The sequence below is a fragment of the Canis aureus genome, chromosome 12 (genome assembly GCF_053574225.1).
Source record: "Canis aureus isolate CA01 chromosome 12, VMU_Caureus_v.1.0, whole genome shotgun sequence".
NCBI classification, from domain to species: domain Eukaryota; kingdom Metazoa; phylum Chordata; class Mammalia; order Carnivora; family Canidae; genus Canis; species Canis aureus.
The window spans coordinates 27003600-27025359 of record NC_135622.1 but is presented as its reverse complement, the minus strand read 5'-3'; the positions used below and the strand labels follow the sequence as shown (position 1 = coordinate 27025359).

At 41.0% G+C, this 21760-nt stretch overlaps 1 long non-coding RNA gene and 2 gene segments (V, D, J or C); 1 reads left to right on the top strand and 2 right to left on the bottom strand.

Annotated features, from left to right (window-relative positions):
- Positions 1 to 4421: 4421 nt before the first annotated feature.
- On the bottom strand, positions 4422 to 6946 carry LOC144324649 (uncharacterized). The gene is made up of 3 exons (XR_013390082.1): positions 6480 to 6946; positions 5685 to 5795; positions 4422 to 4838 (listed from the first exon to the last, which is right to left on the bottom strand). It is a non-coding gene; the product is annotated as an uncharacterized LOC144324649 (long non-coding RNA).
- An 11424-nt stretch (positions 6947 to 18370) lies between these two features.
- The window catches only part of LOC144280817 (immunoglobulin kappa variable 2-29-like), a 51029-nt gene continuing 47639 nt past the window's right edge, over positions 18371 to 21760 (top strand). Inside the window, 2 exon segments of the V gene segment in view lie at positions 18371 to 18491; positions 18857 to 19153. Coding sequence covers positions 18443 to 18491; positions 18857 to 19153 — 346 coding nt within the window.
- LOC144280819 (immunoglobulin kappa variable 3-11-like) overlaps positions 19879 to 21760 on the bottom strand; it is a 76538-nt gene continuing 74656 nt past the window's right edge. The window contains exon 6 of the V gene segment in view: positions 19879 to 20442.

Genomic DNA, 21760 nt, shown 5'->3' with positions numbered 1-21760 from the left:
GCGTCAGTGGCAGATGTTGGAGAACCCAGGGCAGTAATGTGCAGCTGAGTGCTCTGGCGCATGTTACAGCCCCATGAGCTGCAGCAGCCTTCGCGGGGCAGAAGCAGCTCAAGAACGGAGGTGATGCAAGTGCTCTCTGAGCAACAGGCTGGAGGGAGAGCTCCCTTGTATCTCATCCCCACCCCTTTTCAGAGTCAGAAAATTGAGGCATATTTGTGACAATCCAAGCCGAATACATTTTGAAGCAAACAACTTTTGCTATATTTTTGATAGGAGAAGTGGTACCTGATGGTGCTATTCTGAATTTATTATTTTTTATTTTCCTTCTCTCTGAATTTCTTCTTTCTCAATTACACTAATTGTTCTATTGCTGTGTTATCTGGAGAGCATTCTATACCTGCTAGGAAATATGGCTGTAAACAATTAGTAAATTTGTTTGTTCAAGCACCCAAATATATTTTGTAAATTCATAGCAGATATGAGGTCCTAATTTTGTTAAAAAGTAATACTAGATACATACACACACACACTTATTTATTTATATACACTGGAATATTAGTCTGCCAAAGAAAGACATCTTGTTATTTGCAACAACATGAATGGTCCTATAAAATCTAATGTTAAGTGAAATAAGTCAAAGAAAGACAGATACCATATTTTTTCATTTATATGTGGAGTCTAGAAACCAAACAAACAAACAATAAACCCAGAACAGAAAGGGCAAAGACCATGAATACAGAGAACACACTGTTGGTGGCCAGACAGAAAGAGGATCATCGGAGGATGGGAAAAATTCACGAAGGAGAGTGGGAGATATATGGAATGAACAGAAACAAGTAACCTGGATGAAGGGTACAGCACAAGGAATATATTCAAATATTTCGTAATAGCGTTGTATGGGGACAGATGGTAACTACACTTGCGGTGACATAACATAGCACATAGACATGTCAAATCGCTTGTTGTACACCTGAAACCATCGTAAGCACTGCGCGCCAAGTATACTTCAATAAAACTACAACATACACACACAGAGATGTGCACACACACAGACACACACAGAAGAACTTAAATCTAGAAGTTTTATACTTGCCTCAATTACTAATGAGAATGAAGATACAACCATTCAAAATCTTTGGGATACAGCAAAAGCAGTCCTGAGGGGGAAATACATCGCAATACAAGCATCCATCCAAAAACTGGAAAGAACTCAAATGCAAAATCTAACCTTGCACCTAAAGGAGCTGGAGAAGGAAGAGCAAATAAAACCTTCACCCAGCAGAAGAAGTTAATAAAGATTCGAGCAGAACTCAATGAAATAGAGACCAGAAGAACTGTGGAACAGATTAACATAACCAGGAGTTGGTTCTTTTTTTATTTCTTTTTCTTTTTCTTTATGATAGTCACACAGAGAGAGAGAGAGAGGCAGAGACACAGGCAGAGGGAGAAGCAGGCTCCATGCACCGGGAGCCCGACGTGGGATTCGATCCCTGGTCTCCAGGATCACGCCCTGGGCCAAAGGCAGGCGCCAAACCACTGCGCCACCCAGGGATCCCAGGAGTTGGTTCCTTGAAAGAATAAGATAAAAAAAAAAAGAATTAATAAGATAGATAAACCATTAGCCAGCCTTATTAGAAAGAAGAGAAAAAAGATTCAAATTAATAAAATCATGAATGAGAAAGGGGAGATCACCACCAATACCAAGGAAATACAAACGATTTTAAAAATGTATTGTGAGCAGCTAGACACCAAGAAATTAAGCAATCAAGAAGAAATGGATGCATTTCTGGAAAACTGAAAACTACCAAACTGGAACAAGAAGAAATAGAAAACCTGAACAGGCCAATAACCAGGGAGGAAATTAAAGCAGTCATCAAAAACCTCTCAAAACACAAAAGTCCAGGGCCAGATGGCTTCCCAGGGCAATTCTAACAAATTTTTAAAGAAGAAACCATACCTATTCTACTAAAGCTGTTCGGGAAGATAGAAAGAGATGCAGTATTTCCAAAGTCATTCTATGAGGCCAGTATCACCATGATTCCAAAACCAAAGACCCCACCAAAAAGGAGGATTATAGACCAATATCCCTGATGAACACAAGCAAAAATTCTCAATGAGATACTAGCCAATAGGATCCAACGGTACATTAAGAAGATTATTCACCATGACCAAGTGGGGTTCATTCCCGGAATGTAAGGCTGGTTCAACACTCTTAAAGCAATCAATGTGATAGATCATATTAACAAGAGAAAAAAATATGATCCTCTCAATAGATGCAGAGAAAGCATTTGACAATATACAGCATCCATTCCTCATCAAAACCTTCAGAGTGTAGGGATAGAGGGAACATTCCTCAACATCTTAAAAGCCATCTATGGAAAGCCCACAGCAAATATCATTCTCAGTGGGGAAACACTGAGAGCCTTTCCCCTAAGATCAGGGGATCTTCCCCTGAGAACAGGGATGTCCACTCTCACTACTGCTATTCAACATAGTACTGGAAGTCCTAGCCTCAGCAATCAGAGAACAAAAAGAAATAAAAGGCATTCAAACTGGCAAAGGAGTCAAACTCTCCCTCTTCACAGATGACATGATACTCTACATAGAAAACCCAAAACATTCCACCCCAAGATTGCTGGAACTCATACAGCAATTCGGCAGTGCGGCAGGATACAAAACCAATGCCCAGAAATCAGTGGCATTTCTATACACTAACAATGAAACTGAAGAAAGATAAATTAAGGAGTCAATCTCATTTACAATTGCACCCAAAAGCATTAAGATACCTAGGAATAAACCTAACCAAAGAGGTAAAGGATCTATACCCTAAAAACTGCAGAACACTTCTGAAAGAAATTGAGGGAGACACAAAGAGATGGAAAAATATTCCATGCTCATGGATTGGAAGAATTAATATTGTGAAAATGTCAATGTTACCCAGGGAAATTTACACATTTAGTGCAATCCCTATCAAAATCCCATGGACTTTCTTAAGAGAGTTGGAACAATTTATTGTAAGATTTGTATGGAATCAGAAAAGAGCCCAAATAGGGGAATATTAAAAAAGAAAACAATAGCTGGGGGTATCACGATGCCGGATTTCAAGTTGTACTACAAAGCTGTGGTCATCAAGACAGTGTGGTACTGGCACAAAAACAGACACATAGATCAATGGAACAGAATAGAGAATCCAGAAGTGGACTCTCAACTCTATGGTCAACTAATATTTGACAAAGCAGGAAAGACTATCCACTGGAAAAAGGACAGTCTCTTCAAGAAATGGTGCTGGGAAAATTGGAAAGCCACACATAGAAGAATGAAACTAGACCATTCACTTACACGATACACAAAGATAAACTCAAAATGGATGAAAGATCTAAATGGGAGACAAGATTCCATCAAAATCCTAGAGGAGAACACAGGCAACACCCTTTTTGAACTTGGCCACAGCAACTTCTTGCAAGATACATCCACGAAGGCAAAGGAAACAAAAACAAAAAATGAATTATTGGGACTTCATCAAGATAAAAAGCTTCTGTACAGTAAAAGAAACTGTCAACAAAACTACAAGACAGGGCAGCCCTGGTGGCTTAGCGGTTTAGCAACGCCATCACCCGGGGTGTGATCCTAGAGACCCGGGAAGTCCCACATCGGGCTCCCCGCAGATAGCCTGCTTCTCCCTCTGCCTGTGTCTCTGCCTCTGTCTCTCTGTGGGTCTCTCATGAATAAATAAATCTTTTTAAAAAAACTACAAGACAACCTACAGAATTGGAGAAGATATTTGCAAATGATATATCAGATTAAGGGCTAGTATCCAAGATCTATAAAAGACTTATTAAACTCAACAGCAAAGAAACAAACAATCCAATCATGAAATGGGCAAAAGACATGAACAGAAATCTCACAGAGGAAGCCATAGACATGGCCAACATGCACATGAGAAAATGCTCCTCATCACTTGCCATCAGGGAAATACAAATCAAAACCACAATGAGATACCACCTTACACCAGTGAGAATGGGGAAAATTAACAAGACAGGAAACAACAAATGTTGGAGAGGATGTGGAGAAAGGGGCACCCTCCAGTACTGTTGGTGGGAATGTGAACGGGTGCAGCCACTCTGGAAAACTGTGTGGAGGTTCCTCAAAGAGTTAAAAACAGATTTGCCCTACGACCCAGCAATTGCACTCCTGGGGATTTACCCCAAAGATACAGGTGCAGTGAAACACCGGGACACCTGCCCCCCATTGTTTCTAGCAGCAATGTCCACAATAGCCAAACTGTGGAAGGAGCCTCGGTGTCCATCAAAAGATGAATGGATAAAGAAGATGTGGTCTATGTATACAATGGAATATTACTCAGCCATTAGAAAGAACAAATACCTACCATTTGCTTCAACATGGATGGAACTGGAGGGTGTTATACTGAGTGAAATAAATCAATCCGAGAAGGACAAACATTATATGGTCTCATTCTTTGGGGGAAAATAAAAAATAGTGAAAGGGATGGAGGGGAAAAGAGAGAAAATGAGTGGGAAATATCAGTGAAGATGACACAACATGAGAGACTCCTAACTCTGGGAAATGAACAAGGGGTAGTGGGAGGGGAGGTGGGCGGGGGGATGGGGTGACTGGGTGATGGGCACTGAGGGGGGCACTTGACAGGACGAAAACTAGGTGATAGGCTCTATGTTGGAATATTGAATTCCAATTTAAAAACTGAAAAAAAAAAAAAAAACAAGCTCGCCTTTTATCAGAAAGAACTCCCATCTGCAATAGTCAGGACACAGGCTTCTGTGTTTGTCTCATCTTCACCAAAGCTCTGTAGTTTGACCTGTCTGGCTTGATAAAAATTATAGGTCAAAGTCTACAGAATGTATAACAGCATCACACTTCCCGCCCCACACACTCTGACCCCAGAATAATGGGCTCACAGTTGCACCAAAAAGAGAATCTTCTCAAGGTACACAAATCACACACTGACTTCCACTTTTATGGACCCAGATGAATAGCCTCTCGCACAGAGACAACAGTGCCATAAAATCCACCTGCAAAACTCCTTGCTAATTCAGTTGATGGTGCTTAGATTAGAGACCTCTAGAGCCCTGTTCCCCACCTGGACCTCACAGAGTTTCTGCTTACATCCCTTACAAATGTTATTCTTTCTGTGAAGTTGTAGCGTCCAGCTTTGCTGGGGTCAGTTTTATTGTCCAGAGTACAAAATAGAGTATAAACATGTAGAGACGCGGATTCCTGTTTGGAACTAAGAATACTCCTTGTTCAGTGTACAGGTCATACTGGAAAATTTCAAAGCCTTTACTGTCAAGAAATAATCTTTCTAAGATTTTGCATTTTCGAGATATTTTAGATAATTTTAAGAAATTATGAGGCAAGCAACCAAGCAGAAAAAAACCTTTTAAGTTTTCATGTTAAGTTTTGCAGCAAATAGTAATATTCCAAATTCAAACATTCTAAAGAATAATTTTGAAAAAAAAACATTTCAAAACTGATATCCAATAAAATAAAAACCATGACAGATGAATAATTTGCACCATATTACTACACACTGAGCTTTCACATAAAAAATGTGTATTTGATTTTTTTTGTAGTACAGTTAGTTGACAAATAGTGTTAAATAATGTGTTTCTTTATTTAACATGGGTTATGAATATTTTGACACTCACCTTAACATTTATAATATTGTCTTATATTTTCCTTTTTGTCTTCATACTGACATTTTTCATTATTGTGCTTGTCTTTCTGAATTCATTCACTAGCAGCGTTCATTAGGGAGGCTGGAATTTTCAAGAGGAAGAATGAGGATTGCTTTGGCTAACTTATAACATCAAGGAAAGAAAACATAAGAAAAAGAAAATAAAGTGACAAGTAAGAAATTATGGTATTTGGGCTATTATACTCTTACTCAAGAGTATTACTATTATCTCAATTTGTCATGAGCAACTGAGCAACTGACTCTCCGCAGAGTTCAGGATTTGCTCTCCATAGCATTTTTACACAATAGCTATTCCACTCTCAGTACAAAATCTTACTCTTGGAAGATTTCCTAGGAGATACAGAGCCTGAGCTTTTCTGCGTAATCACACCTGGAATTGTATTTATCAGTTATTTTTCAATTCAGTATGACTTTGGCTTTTAATTACCTGAGATTCAAAGAACTATAAACTCTATGCTTCAGTTTCTCCAGGATTTTGTTTGAGGACAGTGACTTTAGTTGGGAGGTAATTTGAAGTTGACACAATTTTCATGAATGACTCAATATGACATAACCTCAAGCAGACACATGAAGAATCATCAGTATGTCTCTATTGTACTGAAGGGTCTCATATATAACACATGACATGTGTGTGTCTGTCAATCAATCAATAGATCTATCTATCTTTATCTGAGGAATGGAGAGAAATATGACAGGATACACTCCAAACTGTAAAAAAGGGGTTACCACAAATCATACTCATTACCTGAAGCCTAAAATTCTGTCTGTCTTCTTTCATATTCTCTACCATGTGACTCTTAGTTCTCTTCCTGTAAGTGAGAGAATCTTCCTACTTGGCAGGTTTTTTGCTTTCAACTTCTCATAGAGCATAATTCAGAAGGTCCCAGGGTGATTTTATTTTAAATCATTATTAAACAGTCTTAAACCATCAGCCTGGAAACAGGAGACCCCATAGACTCTAGAACATCTCCAGTTCTTCCCGTGATTTGGAGATCCTCTGCCACTCAGCTGCAATTGGGAGTGTCAGCTGTTTCCCCCGGGACCTTCCTGCAGACAGGAATCCACCAGGAGGGCCATTCACCTTCCAGAAATGGACACTGGCCACTACACCTTCACATCTCTGCTGGTTTCACAGAAGGGCAGGACTCTGAGCACTGTCTTCCCACAGATCTTGACTTTCTCAATTAGATCCTTCTTCCTACTCAGGCAGTAAAGAATTTGTCTCTGTTAGCTTTCCTCCCAGCACAGAAGACCTTTTAAGCTACTACACTGGCAGAAGAGGGACCTGCACCTGCCTGTGCCTCTTTCCACTCTACCACACCCACCAGGGGATTTGCATATTGTCCCCTGGGGAGGACCTTCCCTTGAAAGTCTGAGATAAAGGTCAGCTCTAGGCTTGTCTTTACTTACTAGGGCTCCTCAGCTCAGCTTCTCAAGATGAGGTTCCCTTCTCAGCTCCTGGGGCTGCTGATGCTCTGGATCCCAGGTAAGGACAGCGGGGGGATGAGGAAAGACATGGGGGCGTGGATGGTGAGCTCCCCTGGTGCTGTTTCTCTCCCTGTGTATTCTGTGCATGGGACAGATTGCCCTCCAACAGGGGGAATTTAATTTTTAGACTGTGAGAATTAAGAAGAATATAAAATATTTGATGAACAGTACTTTAGTGAGATGCTAAGGAAGAAAGAAGTCACTCTGTCTTGCTATCTTGGGTTTTCCATGATAATTGAATAGATTTAAAATATAAATCAAAATCAAAATATGATTTAGCCTAAAATATACAAAACCCAAAATGATTGAAATGTCTTAAACTGTTTCTAACACAACTTGTACTTATCTCTCATAATTTTAGGATCCACTGGGGATATTGTCATGACACAGACCCCACTGTCCCTGTCCGTCAGCCCTGGAGAGCCGGCCTCCATCTCCTGCAAGGCCAGTCAGAGCCTCCTGCACAGTAATGGGAACACCTATTTGTATTGGTTCCGACAGAAGCCAGGCCAGTCTCCACAGCGTTTGATCTATAAGGTCTCCAACAGAGACCCTGGGGTCCCAGACAGGTTCAGTGGCAGCGGGTCAGGGACAGATTTCACCCTGAGAATCAGCAGAGTGGAGGCTGATGATGCTGGAGTTTATTACTGCGGGCAAGGTACACAAGATCCTCCCACAGTGGTTCAGCCCTGAACACAAACCTCTCTGTTTGGCCTGTCATCACTGCCCAATGTGTTCCTTGAGTGGGGAGCAGGCGCCGCAGAGTGTCTGAGTTGGCGTCAGTGGCAGATGTTGGAGAACCCAGGGCAGTAATGTGCAGCTGAGAGCTCTGGACCATGTTACAGCCCCATCAGCTGCAGCAGCCTTCACGGGGCAGAAGCAGCTCAAGAACGGAGGTGATGCAAGTGCTCTCTGAGCAACAGGCTGGAGGGAGAGCTCACTTGTATCTCATCCCCACCCCTCTCTCCTTGTGTTTGGTTATTACATTTAGTCAGCCTGAGAGTCAGTAAATTGAGGCATATTTGTGACAATCCAAGTCGAATACATTTTAAAGCAAATAAATTTTGCTATATTTTTATAGGAGAATATTGGGTATATTTCAGAATTTATTATTTTTTATTTTCCCACTCTCTGAATTTCTTCTTTCTCAGTTAACTAATTGCTCTGTTACTGTGTTCTCTGGATAGCATTCTCTACCTGCCTCCCCACAGAAAATATGACTAAGAACAATTAGTAAATTTTTTTGTTCAAGCACCCAAATTAACTTGTTTTTGCAACAACGTAAATGGTCCTAGAGAGTCTAATGTTAAGTGAAAACAGTCAGACAAGAAAGACAGATACCATATGATTTCATTTATATGTGGAATCTACAAACCAATCAAACAAACAAGAAACCCAGAACAGAAATGGAAAAAGACCCATGAATACAGAGAACACACTGGTGGTGGCCAGACAGAAAGAGGATGGGAGGATGGGAATAATTCACGAAGGAGAGTGGGAGGTATATGGAATGAACAAAAACAAGGCACAGGGATGAAGGGTACAGCGCAGGGAATATAATCAAGGATTTCATAATAGCGTTGTATGGGGACAGATGGTAATTACAGTTGCAGTGACATAACATAGCGCATAGACATGTCAAATCGCTATGCTGTACACCTGAAACCAACGTAGCCCAGTGTTCCAACTATACTTCAATAAAACAACGACATACACACACACACACACACACACACACACACACAGAGGTGTGTCTTTTGTGTGCACAAACACACAAAAGAACTTAAATCTAGAAATTTTATACTTCTCTCAACTATCTTTTTCTGAGACAAAATAAAAGCAGTTATTGGAATTTCACAGAGGATTCTGAAATACAACACACCTTAAGATGTAGAGCATACAGGGATCCCTGGGTGGCGCAACGGTTTGGAGCCTGCCTTTGGCCCAGGGCGTGATCCTGAAGACCTGGGATCGTATCCCACATCAGGCTCCGGGTGCATGGAGCCTGCTTCTGTCTCTGCCCCTCTCTCTCTCTCTCTCTCTCTCTGACTATCATAAATAAAAATTAAAAAAAAAGATGTAGAACATACAATGTAGTTCATATACCACATGTTGGGTAGAGAGTGGTGTGAGATTTTTTCCCAAAAGTAACATTTTAAAGCCATTTCGCCTAAATACTATTTTGGAAATGATAAATTTGGTACTATTTTGCAAAAAGTGTTAAAGTACTAACCAAATACATTATTTTTTACCGAATATGGTCATACCTGTAAAGGAATCTGAATTTATATTCTGTTCAAATGTGTGCTTTGAGTAGATCTCAATTAAAACAATGATCAAATATATCTGTCCTCATCTAAAGTCATGTCCATTACCTGTCCATTTCACCTATTCATCCCTCTTCCCCTCTAGCCCCTGGCAACCGCTCAACATTTTGCTGTTTCCATGGACAGTAGATTATGCCTTTTTGAGCTGAATAGTTTTCATTGTCTGGATGCATCATAGTTTATTTATCCATTCTCCTTCGGAAGAATATCTGAGATACAACAAGGATTATACTTATGAAGAAATCTGTATATATGTTGGTGTGCAGGTTTTTCTGTAGACATCAGTTTTCAACTCCATAGGATAAATCGAAAAGTCTGATTGCTGAATTGTGTGATAAGAGTATGTTTAGTTCTGTAAGAAAATGCCAAACTGTTTGACCAAATGGCTGCTCCCTTTTTGCATTTCCAGCAGCAGGGAATGCCTGTTCGAGTCCCTCAACATGCTCACCTGCATCTGGAGCTGTGTTCTAGATTTTGGCCACAACAATAAGTGTGGAATAGCATCTCTGATTTGTATTTCCTTAACAACACACAATGTTGGAACATCTTTTCTGTGTCTTGTTTCATATCTGTCTTCTCCTTTCTGATGAGGTGTCTGTTCAGATCTTTGCTCATTTTTATTGGATTATTTCTTTTTTTTTTAATTTTTTTATTTATTCATGATAGTCACAGAGAGAGAGAGAGAAGCAGAGACACAGGCAGAGGGAGAAGCAGGCTCCATGCACCGGGAGCCCGACGTGGGATTCGATCGCGGGTCTCCAGGATCGCGCCCTGGGCCAAAGGCAGGCGCCAAACCGCTGCGCCACCCAGGGATCCCTGGATTATTTCTTATTGTTGAGTTTTAAGTGTTCTTTGTAAATTTTAGGTAACAGCCTTTGTCATAGGTGTTTTTGCAAATATTTTCTACCAGTCTGTGACTTGTCTCCTTATACACTGGATAATGTCTGTACACACAGTAATTTTATTTTTGCAACTGGACCTTTTATTTCATGCATTAATAAAGAATACATTACTATGTCACAGTTTTTAAGTGTTTTGATATTCATATTTGAATATAATTAGTCTCCTTACTATTCCTATGGTTTTCTATTATTTTTTGTTTTTAAAAACATTCTTAAAGAAGGTATGACAGATTATATTTGACCTCACAGAGGTCCAAGGACAAAGGCATTACAAACACTTGCTTAGAATTAGGACCTGGAAGACTTCCCCACTACACCCCTACTGCTTATCCTCCAACTCTACTGCTACTGAAATTTTGTTCTTTGCAATAAAAATTCTTCCTGCTTTTCTGACACAAGGAGATCCTGCTAGTCCCTTTCTTTCAGGCCCGGAGGGCGGGAGGACTTGAAGGGTTCTGCTGCCACTTTACACACTGAGATCTTGACACATACATAACTCTAGAGGCTGCAGATTAAACACTGCAAAAATCATTGAGATATATGGAAAATCAAGGACTGGTGGCTGGACCACCTTACAGTAGAAGCGACTTCTGTAAAACCTTGTAGCATTGTGGATTGCTGCCCCTTCTCGTTGGCTATTCTCAGTAAACATAGCCCTTCACTGAAATGTCATTTCCTTGGACATTATTTATTTTTATGTGTTTGATCAACCAAATTTTTTATTTATCAAAATGTTATAGACTTGAGTTCGTCTTCATTTCTCCCCAACTATCCGCGTACATTGCATCATTACCTTCCCCCAGCACCACCAAGAATTGAGCCTGAGTGTGCTCATAGGTTGTGATTAATGAATCCTTGAGAACTTAGTTGCTGGGATAAGAGTGGAAGAGAGAGTAAAGACTGTGGACAATTTCAGGTGTTCAAGGTTTTCTCCACATTCTTTCTAAATCCTCCTAATGATCAATCAGCTAGATTGCTTAACACAGAGTATAGTCTTTCCCTCAACCACTTGCTCTCTCCCTTCCATCTCTGCTTGTTTTCTCCTCCATCCAGCATTGAAAGAGAGAGCAAAGCTCAGGTATTTTGCAGCTTCAGGCATTGTTCCAGTCTGGTCTTGACAGCAAAATACTAGAGTTTCAGGTAGAAATGTACTTTTCTCTTGGCCTGTCTGCTCCTCCAAAATCTTTTCTTTACCTCTTCATTCCACATACGCATCCTGCTCTCCTTCTGCTCAGATGATGTTCACTGGTACTGTTCTTTTTCATCACTCTGAGGAAACTACAGATACATCTGAGTTGTTCTTCAGGCTCCTGACAACTGACCATTTATCTTGATGTGGAGAGGAACATTTTGCCTCCTTCCTAAGTGTCATGGAACTGCTCAGAGGAGAACCTTTGTTGTGTCATTCTGTTGAGTCAAACTGTGGTGTACCATTTGGATCGATTTTAGTGGTCATTTCAGTTCAGATGTTTCTGTCTGTGTGTGTGTGTGTGAGTGTGTGTTTGTGTGTGTGTGTTCTGGAGAAAGAATTAACTACTTAAATAATTTGGGGACAATGTGTCACCCCCGTATGGGGAAAAATGAGTTTGATTGTCTTACTTCATACATGAAACTCACTTTTCAAAACACGACTTTAAACTTACAGAAGAAAATATTGAGATATGAGTACAGGGTAGGAAGATCAGATCCAGGAAAGCATATCTCGCTCTCATTCTCTTTTCTTCTGATCATGGAAACAATCCTAAGAGCATTAATTTCCAAACCCCTCCATTATACAATGATTAGGTCACTGTAAAATGAAACAAAAGAAAATTTAAAAGCCACAATCTAGGAGCCTTCCACATCAGTACTTTATGAGAATCATCAGGGAGTATCCACTGGGAAATAAGGAAACAGCAGTCTGGAAAATGACCTGGAACCTTGCTTTGGAGAGAAATATAAAGGGAGGAAACCAAGTATATTGGCTCTAATCTTCAAGGAAAACATAGAAAAGTGCTTGAACATGTAATTCTAATAAAAACCCCCATCTTCATAAAATCAGAGCATTGCCTCCAAAATCTGGGGAGTCAGCCTAGGGCAGCTAATCACCCTCAGAGGAGGTTTGTGTGAGAACTGCAGCTCTGTGGGACAAGGGTCAGTGCTGCAGATAGGAACACTTGCAGCCATATCAGGCTGACGTCCAGGCTGGGAAGAAATCCACATCGTGTCCACTGTCCTTGAACCCACAGGAGACCCTAGAGGTCAGAGTGGCAGTTAGATAGGATGCAAGGCTTTAGAACCTGCTTGAATTCCCCCAGCCTCTGAAACAATGGTGGTCCTCCAGAATTTCTGATTTATGTCTGTGACATACGAGAAAATATAGAGAGTGGTCTCTGCTCCCAGCCCCTGACAGAGCTCCTAAAACGCTTATAATTTCCTAGGAGATAAAAGCTCTAGAGAATCTTTCATTCTGTGAGATTGCCCCTGAATGGGCTCCAGGATGGGCACTGGTCACCAGAAAGACCAAGCCATGATTAGAACCATGGAATTTGCTGCCCCATTTCCCATCCAGTAAGGGGAGAGGAGCTTGACACATAGATAATAATCGATCATGTCTAGGTAAGCAAGCCTCCACGAGTCTCAAGAGTGCAAGGTTTAGAGAGCTTCCACACAGATGAACAATCCACAGAGAGAAAGAGATGCACTCCATCTCCACAAGGACAGAAGCTGCTGTACACAGGACCCTCCCAGACCTCACCCTATGTATCTCCATCTAGCTCTTCATCTGTATCTTGATCATATCCTTGAATAAACTGGTAAACATAAATAGGTGTTTCTCTCAGTTCTGTGAGCTCCTCTAGCAAAGCATCACACATGTGGAGGGAAGCCTGGGAACCCCTTCCTAAAAATGGTATTGGGAGCGGTCCCTTCATCTCTCCCATCAGACAAGGAGACCCTGATGGGCTAGTCCTTCTCAACCTCGGGCCTCCAGGCCACCTTGAAGAGCTGCAGGCAGCTGCTGTGGAGGATGAAGTATGGACATGAAAGCCAACTGGGAACAGACCCACACCCAAGAGGCTGTGGTCCTTGGGAAACTCCATCATGAAATTGCATATGGGGTCGTCAACACATCTGGTCAGGGACAGCCACCTGGCTTATATGGACCGGAGCCTCTCCTCTACCGGGTGGTTCTTTGTACCCAGTCTCTGCAAGAGTGGTGACACCTCCACAGTCTACAGGCGTTTTGGCATTCTCCTTAAATACCCACATGGGATGGATATAGCCCCAAGGTTGAAATCTTCCCTGAAACAAGAGAAACATCTCTTTCTCTCCTGTAACAAAGGTAAAAACTTTCTCTAATATAAAACACATTTCTAGAGTAACGGCAAAAATAAAGTTATAGACTCTTCATACTTTCAAGAAAGAGCAAAAATAAAACAAACTGGGGATATCTGTGGAGAAATTAGGAACAATTATGAAAAGTCAGCTTCTCTGAAGGTGGATCAAGAATGAATAAAGGTACAGCAGGGGGTAAAAGATAAAATCCTGCATAAGGGCCTGGCCCATGTGCCCCAATTTGTATCCTCTCTGGAGACCTACCAGTTCTGGGTCCCTCTGGGGGATCGGCTTAGGCTTTGGTTGTCCTGCATCCCTGCTCAACTCCCTCATGTGCCCAATCTTGCTTTAGAGACGCTGATCTCAAGAACATTCCTCAACCACTGTCCCCATGCTACCTTACACATGAATCTGCTTTCCAGGGAATGATGCTTGGAACCAGGGATGTCAGTGAGTAGCACAGACCAGCTTGTCATACTAACTTTCATAGGCAGAAGGTGTACAATTTCCACAATATACAAGGACAGAATGTTGTCAGAAAGAGGCATCTGTGGCAGTAGATGCTTAAGCACATATTAGTAGAAATTAAGTCAATGTGCAGACTCTTAGTGTATATTTTGTCTCTGTAACTGCAAAACTCTAGGTCAGGGGAGCTGAAGCCTAAAGTCACTGCTTCTGATTCAGGTCCTAGACCTAAGCCAGTTAAAGTCTCAAGCTCATTGATTGAAGGGAAGGCCAGGTCTCACATGAAGGACACTGATGTTTTGTCACAGATTCATCAAGAAAATTTGGCCTCCTTTTTTTCCCTAAGGAACTCAAGGATTGGGGCCTGAGCGAAAAATGCTTCCTCTCCTCCCTGATGAGAACACTCATAAATAGAGAACAGGGCTTTGGAATATCTAGATCGTTGAAGCCCAATGGTTGAGAAGTAACTTGTAAAGTCAGAAGATCAACACATTCACAGGTGTATGAATCAGGTTATTTATCTGTACAGATTATCCCCCAGTGGTGACCATTTACAAATATTTAGAAAAGGTGACCCATTTCAATCACAAGTCCCAAGAATCTACTCAACAGAACTGAAGCTGGGGATGCTCCCTCTGCTGGATGTCTTGATCTCAGTTCTCCTACAAAAAAAAAAAGCTCGCCCCTAGGTGTCCATTGAAAGATGAATGGATAAAGAAGCTGTGGTCTATGTATACAATGGAATATTACTCAGCCATTAGAAAGGACAAATAGGGATCCCTGGGTGGCGCAGCGGTTTGGCGCCTGCCTTTGGCCCAGGGCGCGATCCAGGAGACCCGGGATCGAATCCCACGTCGGGCTCCCGGTGCATGGAGCCTGCTTCTCCCTCTGCCTGTGTCTCTGTCTCTCTCTCTCTCTCTCTCTCTCTCTGTGACTATCATAAATAAATAAATAAATAAAAATTAAAAAAAAAAAGAAACGACAAATACCCACCATTTGCTTCAACAGGGATGGAACTGGAGGGTGTTATGCTGAGTGAAATAAGTCATTCAGAGGACAAACATTATATGGTCTCATTCATTTGGGGAATATAAAAAATAGTGAAAGGGATGGAGGGGAAGAGAGAGAAAATGAGTGGGAAATATCAGTGATGGTGACAGAACACGAGAGACTTTAACTCTGGGAAACGAACAAGAGGTAGTGGGAGGGGATGTGGGCAGGGGGATGGGGTGACTGGGTGACGGGCACTGAGGGGGGACTTGATAGGATGAGAACTGGGTGATATGCTATCTGACGGCAAATTGAGTCCCAATAAAAAAATTTAAAAAAAAAAAAAGCTCGCCTTTTATCAGAAAGAACTTCCATTTAGGTTAGTCAGGAAACAAGGTTCTGTGTTTGTCTCATCTTCACCAAAGCACCATAGTTTGAGCATCTGGTTTGATAAAATTTATAGGTCAAAGTCTACAGAATGTATAACAGCATCACACTTCCTATCCCACACACTCTGATCCCAGGATAATGGGTTCACAGTTGCACCAAAAAGAGAATCTTCTCAAGGTACACAAATCACACACTGACCTCCACTTTTATGGACCCAGATGAACAGCCTTTCGCACAGAGACAACAGTGCCATAAAATCCACCTGCAAAACTCCTTGCTAATTCAGTTGATGGTGCTTAGATTAGAGACCTCTAGAGCCCTGTTCCCCACCTGGACCTCACAGAGTTTCTGCTTCCACCCCTTACAAATGCTATTCTTTCTGTGAAGTTGTAGCGTCCAGCTTTGCTGGGGTCAGTTTTATTGTCCAGGGTACAAAATAGAGTGTAAACATGTAGAGACGCAGATTGCTGTTTGGAACTAAGAATACTCCTTGTTCAGTGTACAGGTCATACTGGAAAATTTCAAAGCCATTACTGTCAAGAAATAATCTTTCTAAGATTTTGCATTTTCGAGAAATTTTAGATAATTTTTAAAATTTATGAGACAGGCAACCAAGCAGAAAAGACTTTTTAAGTTTTCATGTTAATTTCTGTAGCAAATAGTAATATTCCAAATTCAAACATTCTAAAGAATAATTTGGAAAAATATTTTCAAAACCGATATACAGTAAGTTAAAAAAAAACCATGACAGATGAATAATTTGCAGCCATATTTCCCCACGCTGAGCTTTCACATAAAAATGTGTAATGTGATTCGTTTTTGAAGTACAGTTGAGAAATAGTGTTACACAATGTGATTCTTCACTTAACATGGGTTATGAATATTTTGACACTCACCATAACATTTATAATAATGTCTTGTATTATCCTTTTTGTCTTTGTCCTGATATTTTTCATTATTGTGGTTTATATTTCTGAATTCATTCACTAATAGGATTCATTAGGAAGACTGAAATTTTTTTTTAATTGGAGTTCAATTTGCCAACATATAGCATAACATCCAATGCTCATCCCATCAAGTGCCCCTCTCAGTGCCCGTCACCCAGTCACCCCCACCCCCTGCCCACCTCCCTTTCCACCACCCCTTGTTCAATTCCCAGAATTAGGAGTCTCTCATGTTCTGTTACCCTCACTGATATTTTCTCTCATTTTCTCTCCTTTCCCCTTTATTCCCTTTCACTATTTTTTATATTCCCCAAATGAATGAGACCATATAATGTTTGTCCTTCTCTGTTTGACTTATTTCACTCAGCATAATACCCTCCAGTTCCATCCAACTCGAAGCAAATGGTGGGTATTTCTCATTTCTAATGGCCGAGTAATATTCCATTGTATACACAGACCACAGCTTCTTTATTCATTCAATTCGATGGACACCTAGACTCCTTCCACTGTCTGGCTATTGTGGACATTGAGGCTGAAAATTTAAAGAGGAAGATTCAGGATTGCATTGGCTAGCTTATAACATGGATCAAGGAAGAAAACATAAGAAAAAGTAAATAAAGTGACACCTAAGAAATTATGGGACTTGGGCTATTATACTCCTATCTCAATTTGTCGTGAGCACCTGGGACTCTCCACAGAGTTCAGGATTTGCTCTCCACAGCATTTTTACACAATAGCTATTCCACTCTCAGTACAAAATCTTACTCTTGGAAGATATCCTAGGAGATACAGAGCCTGAGCTTTTCTGTGTAATCACACCTGGAATTGTATTTATCAGTTATTTTTCAATTCAGTATGACTTTGGCTTTTAATTACCTGAGACTCAGTAGAACTACAAACTCTATGCTTTCAGTTTCTCCAGGATTTTGTTTGAGGACAGTGACTTTAATTGGGAGGTAACTTGAGGTTGACACAATTCTCACAAATATCTCAATATGATAACGTCAAGCAGACACATGAAGAATCATCAGGTTCTGTCACTGTTGTAATGAAGGGTCTCATATATACCACACGGCATGTGTGTGTGTCTATCGATCGATCAATCAATCGATCTATCTTTATCTGGGGAAGGAGAGAGAAGTGTGACAAGATACACTCCAGACAGTAAAAAAGGGTTACCACAAATCATACTCATTACATGAAGCATAAAATACGGTCGTCTTCCCTATTCTCTTCCATGTGATTATTAGTTCTCTTCCTGTAAGTGAGAGAATCTTCCTCCTTGACAGGGTGTTTTTACTTTCATCTTCTCATAGAGCATAATTCACAGGGTCCCAGGGTGAGTTTATTTTAAATCATTGTTAGACAGTCTTAAACCATCAGCCTGGAAACAGGAGACCCCATAGACCCTAGAACTATCTCCAGTTCTTCCCATGATTTGGAGATCCTCCGCCACTCAGCTGCAGTTGGGAGTGTCAGCTGTTTCCCCTGGGACCTTAGCAGACAGGAATCCAAGCAGGAGGGCCTTTCACCTGCCAGAAATGGACACTGGCCACTACACCTTCACGTCTCTGCTGGTTTCACAGAAGGGCAGGACTCTGAGCACTGTCTTCCCACAGATCCTGACTTTACCCTTCGATCCTCCTTCCTACTCAGGCAGTAAAGAATTTGTCTCTGTTAGCTTTCCTCCCAGCACAGAAGACCTTTTAAGCTACTACACTGGCAGGAGAGGGACCTGCACCTGCCTGTGCCTCTTTCCACTCTGCCACACCCACCAGGGGATTTGCATATTGTCCCCTGGGGAGGACCTTCCCTTGAAAGTCTGAGATAAAGGTCAGCTCTAGGCTTGTCTTTACTTACTAGGGCTCCTCAGCTCAGCTTCTCAAGATGAGGTTCCCTTCTCAGCTCCTGGGGCTGCTGATGCTCTGGATCCCAGGTAAGGACAGGGCGGGGATGAGGAAAGACATGGGGGTGCGGATGGTGAGCTCCCCTGGTGCTGTTTTTCTCCCTGTGTATTCTGTGCATGGGAGAGATTGCCCTCCAACGAGGAGAATTTAATTTTTAGACTTGTGAAAATTAAGAAGAAAGTAAAAGATACGAAGAACGGTACTTTAGTGAGATACTAAAGAAGAAAGAAGCCACTCTGTCTTGCTCTCTTGGGTTTTCCATGATAATTGAATACATTTAAAATATAAAACAAAACACAAAATATGATTTAGCCTAAAATATAAAAAACTCAAAGTAATAGAAATGTTTTATACTGTTTCTAACACAACTTGTACTTATCTCTCGTTATTTTAGGATCCGGTGGGGATATTGTCATGACACAGACCCCACCGTCCCTGTCTGTCAGCCCTAGAGAGCCGGCCTCCATCTCCTGCAAGGCCAGTCAGAGCCTCCTGCACAGTAACGGGAACACCTATTTGAATTGGTACCTGCAAAAGCCAGGCCAGTCTCCACAGCTTCTGATCTACTTGGTTTCCAACCGCTTCACTGGCGTGTCAGACAGGTTCAGTGGCAGCGGGTCAGGGACAGATTTCACCCTGAGAATCAGCAGAGTGGAGGCTGACGATGCTGGAGTTTATTACTGCGGGCAAGGTATACAGTTTCCTCCCACAGTGGTTCAGCCCTGAACACAAACCTCTCTGTTTGGCCTGTCACCACTGCCCAATGTGTTCCTTGAGTGGGGAGCAGGCGCCGCAGAGTGTCTGAGTTGGCGTCAGTGGCAGATGTTGGAGGACCCAGGGCAGTAATGTGCAGCTGAGTGCTCTGGCCCATGTTACAGCCCCATCAGCTGCAGCAGCCTTCGCGGGGCAGAAGCAGCTCAAAAACTGAGGTGATGCAAGTGTCTCTGAGGGAGGGAGAGCTGACTTGTATCTCATCCCAACCCCTCTCTCTTTGTGTATGGTCTATTACATTTAGTCAGCCTGAGAGTCAGAAACTTGAGGCATATTTGTGACAATCGAATCTAATACATTTTAAAGCAAATAAATTTTGCTATATTTTTCATAGAGAATATTGGGTACCATTCAGTATTTATTATTTTTTATTTTCCTACTCTGAATATCTTCTTTCTCATTACACTAATTGCTCTGTCACTGTGTTCTCTGGATAGCATTCTATACCTGCCTCCCCACAGGAAATATGGCTGAGAACAATTAGTAAAATTGCTTGTTCAAGCACCCAAATTAACTTTGTAAATTCATAGCAGATATAAGGTCCTACTTCTGTTAAAAAGTAGTGATACACACACATCTATATTTATTATATATATTGGATATTACTCAGCCAAAAAAAATGACATCTTGTTATTTGCAACAACGTAAATGGTCCTAGAGAGTATAATATTAAGTGAAAGAAATCAGACAAAGAAAGGAGATACCATATGATTTCATTTATATATGAAATCTACAAACCAATCAAACAAACAAGAACCCAAGAGCAGAAATGGAAAAAGACCCAAGAATACAGAGAACACACTGGTGGTGGCCAGACAGAAAGAGGATGGGAGGATGGGAATAATTCACAAAGGAGAGTGGGAGGTAGATAAAATGAACAAAAACAAGGCACAGGGATGAAGGGTACAGCGCAGGGAATATAATCAAGGATTTCATAATGGTGTTGTGTGGGGACAGATGGTAATTACACTTGCAGTTCCGTAACAGAGCACATAGACATGTCAAATCACTATGCTGTACACCTGAAACCAACGTAGCCCAGCATTCCAACTATACTTCAATAAAACAACAAACACACACAGGTACACACAGACACACACAGAAGAACTTAAATCTAGAAGTTTTATACTTGCCTCAATTACCTTTTTCTGAGACAAAATAAAAGCAGTTCTTGGAATTTCACAGTGGGTTCTGAGAATACAACACAACCTGAAAGATGTAGAACATAGAATGTACTTCATATACTACAGCTAGGGTAGAGAGTGGTGTGAAATTTTTTTCCCAAAGGTAACATTTTAAGACCATTTAGCCTTAATACTCTTTTGGAAATGAAAAATTACTATTTTGGAAATGGATTTCAAAACATTATTTTTACAGAACGTGGTCTTAACCTGAAAAGGAATCTGGATTTGTATTCTGTTCAAATGTGTGCTTTAAGTAGATTTCAATTAAAACAATGCTCAAAAATTGTATCTGTTCTCATCTAAATCGTATCCATTACCTGTCCATTTCACCTATTCATCCCTCTTCCCTTCTAGCCTCTGGCAACCACTCAACTTTTTGCTGTTTCTATGGACAATAAATAGATTATGCCTTTTTGAGCTGAATAGTATTTCATTGTCTGGATGCATCATAGTTTATTTATCCATTCTCCTTGGGAAGAATATCTGAGTTACAAGGATTACACCTATGAAGAAATCTGTATATATGTTGGTGTGCAGGTTTTTTTGTGGACATCAGTTTTCAACTCCTTAGAGTAAATACCTAAAAGTCTGATTGCTGAATTGTGTGATAAGAGTATGTTTAGTTCTGTAAGAAAATGCCAAACTGTTTTACCAAATGGCTACTCCCTTTTTGCATTTCCAGCAGCAGGGAATGCCTGTTCGAGTCCCTCAACATGCTCACCTGCATCTGGAGCTGTGTTCTAGATTTTGGCCACAACAATAAGTGTGGAATAGCATCTCTGATTTGCATTTCCATTACAACACATAATGTTGGAACATCTTTTCTGTGCCTTGTTTCATATCTGTCTTCTCCTTTCTGATGAGTGTCTGTTCATTTCTTTGCCCATTTTTAATTGGATTATTTCTTATTGTTGAGTTTTAAGTGTTCTTTGTAAATTTAAGGTAACAGCCCTTGTCATAGGTGTTTTTGCAAATATTTTCTACCAGTCTGTGATTTGTCTCCTTATACACTGGATAATGTCTGTACACACAGTAATTTTATTTTTGCAGCTGGACCTTTTATTTCATGCATTAATAAAGAATACATTACTATGTCACAGTTTTTTTTTTTTTAATTTTTTTTTTTTTTTACTTATGATAGAGAGAGGCAGAGACATAGGCAGAGGGAGAAGCAGGCTTCATGCACCGGGAGCCTGATGTGGGATTCGATCCTGGGTCTCCAGGATCGTGCCCTGGGCCAAAGGCAGGCGCCAAACCGCTGCACCACCCAGGGATCCCACTATGTCACAGTTTTTTAATGTTTTGATATTTGCATTTGAATTAAAGTGGTTTCCTTAACTATT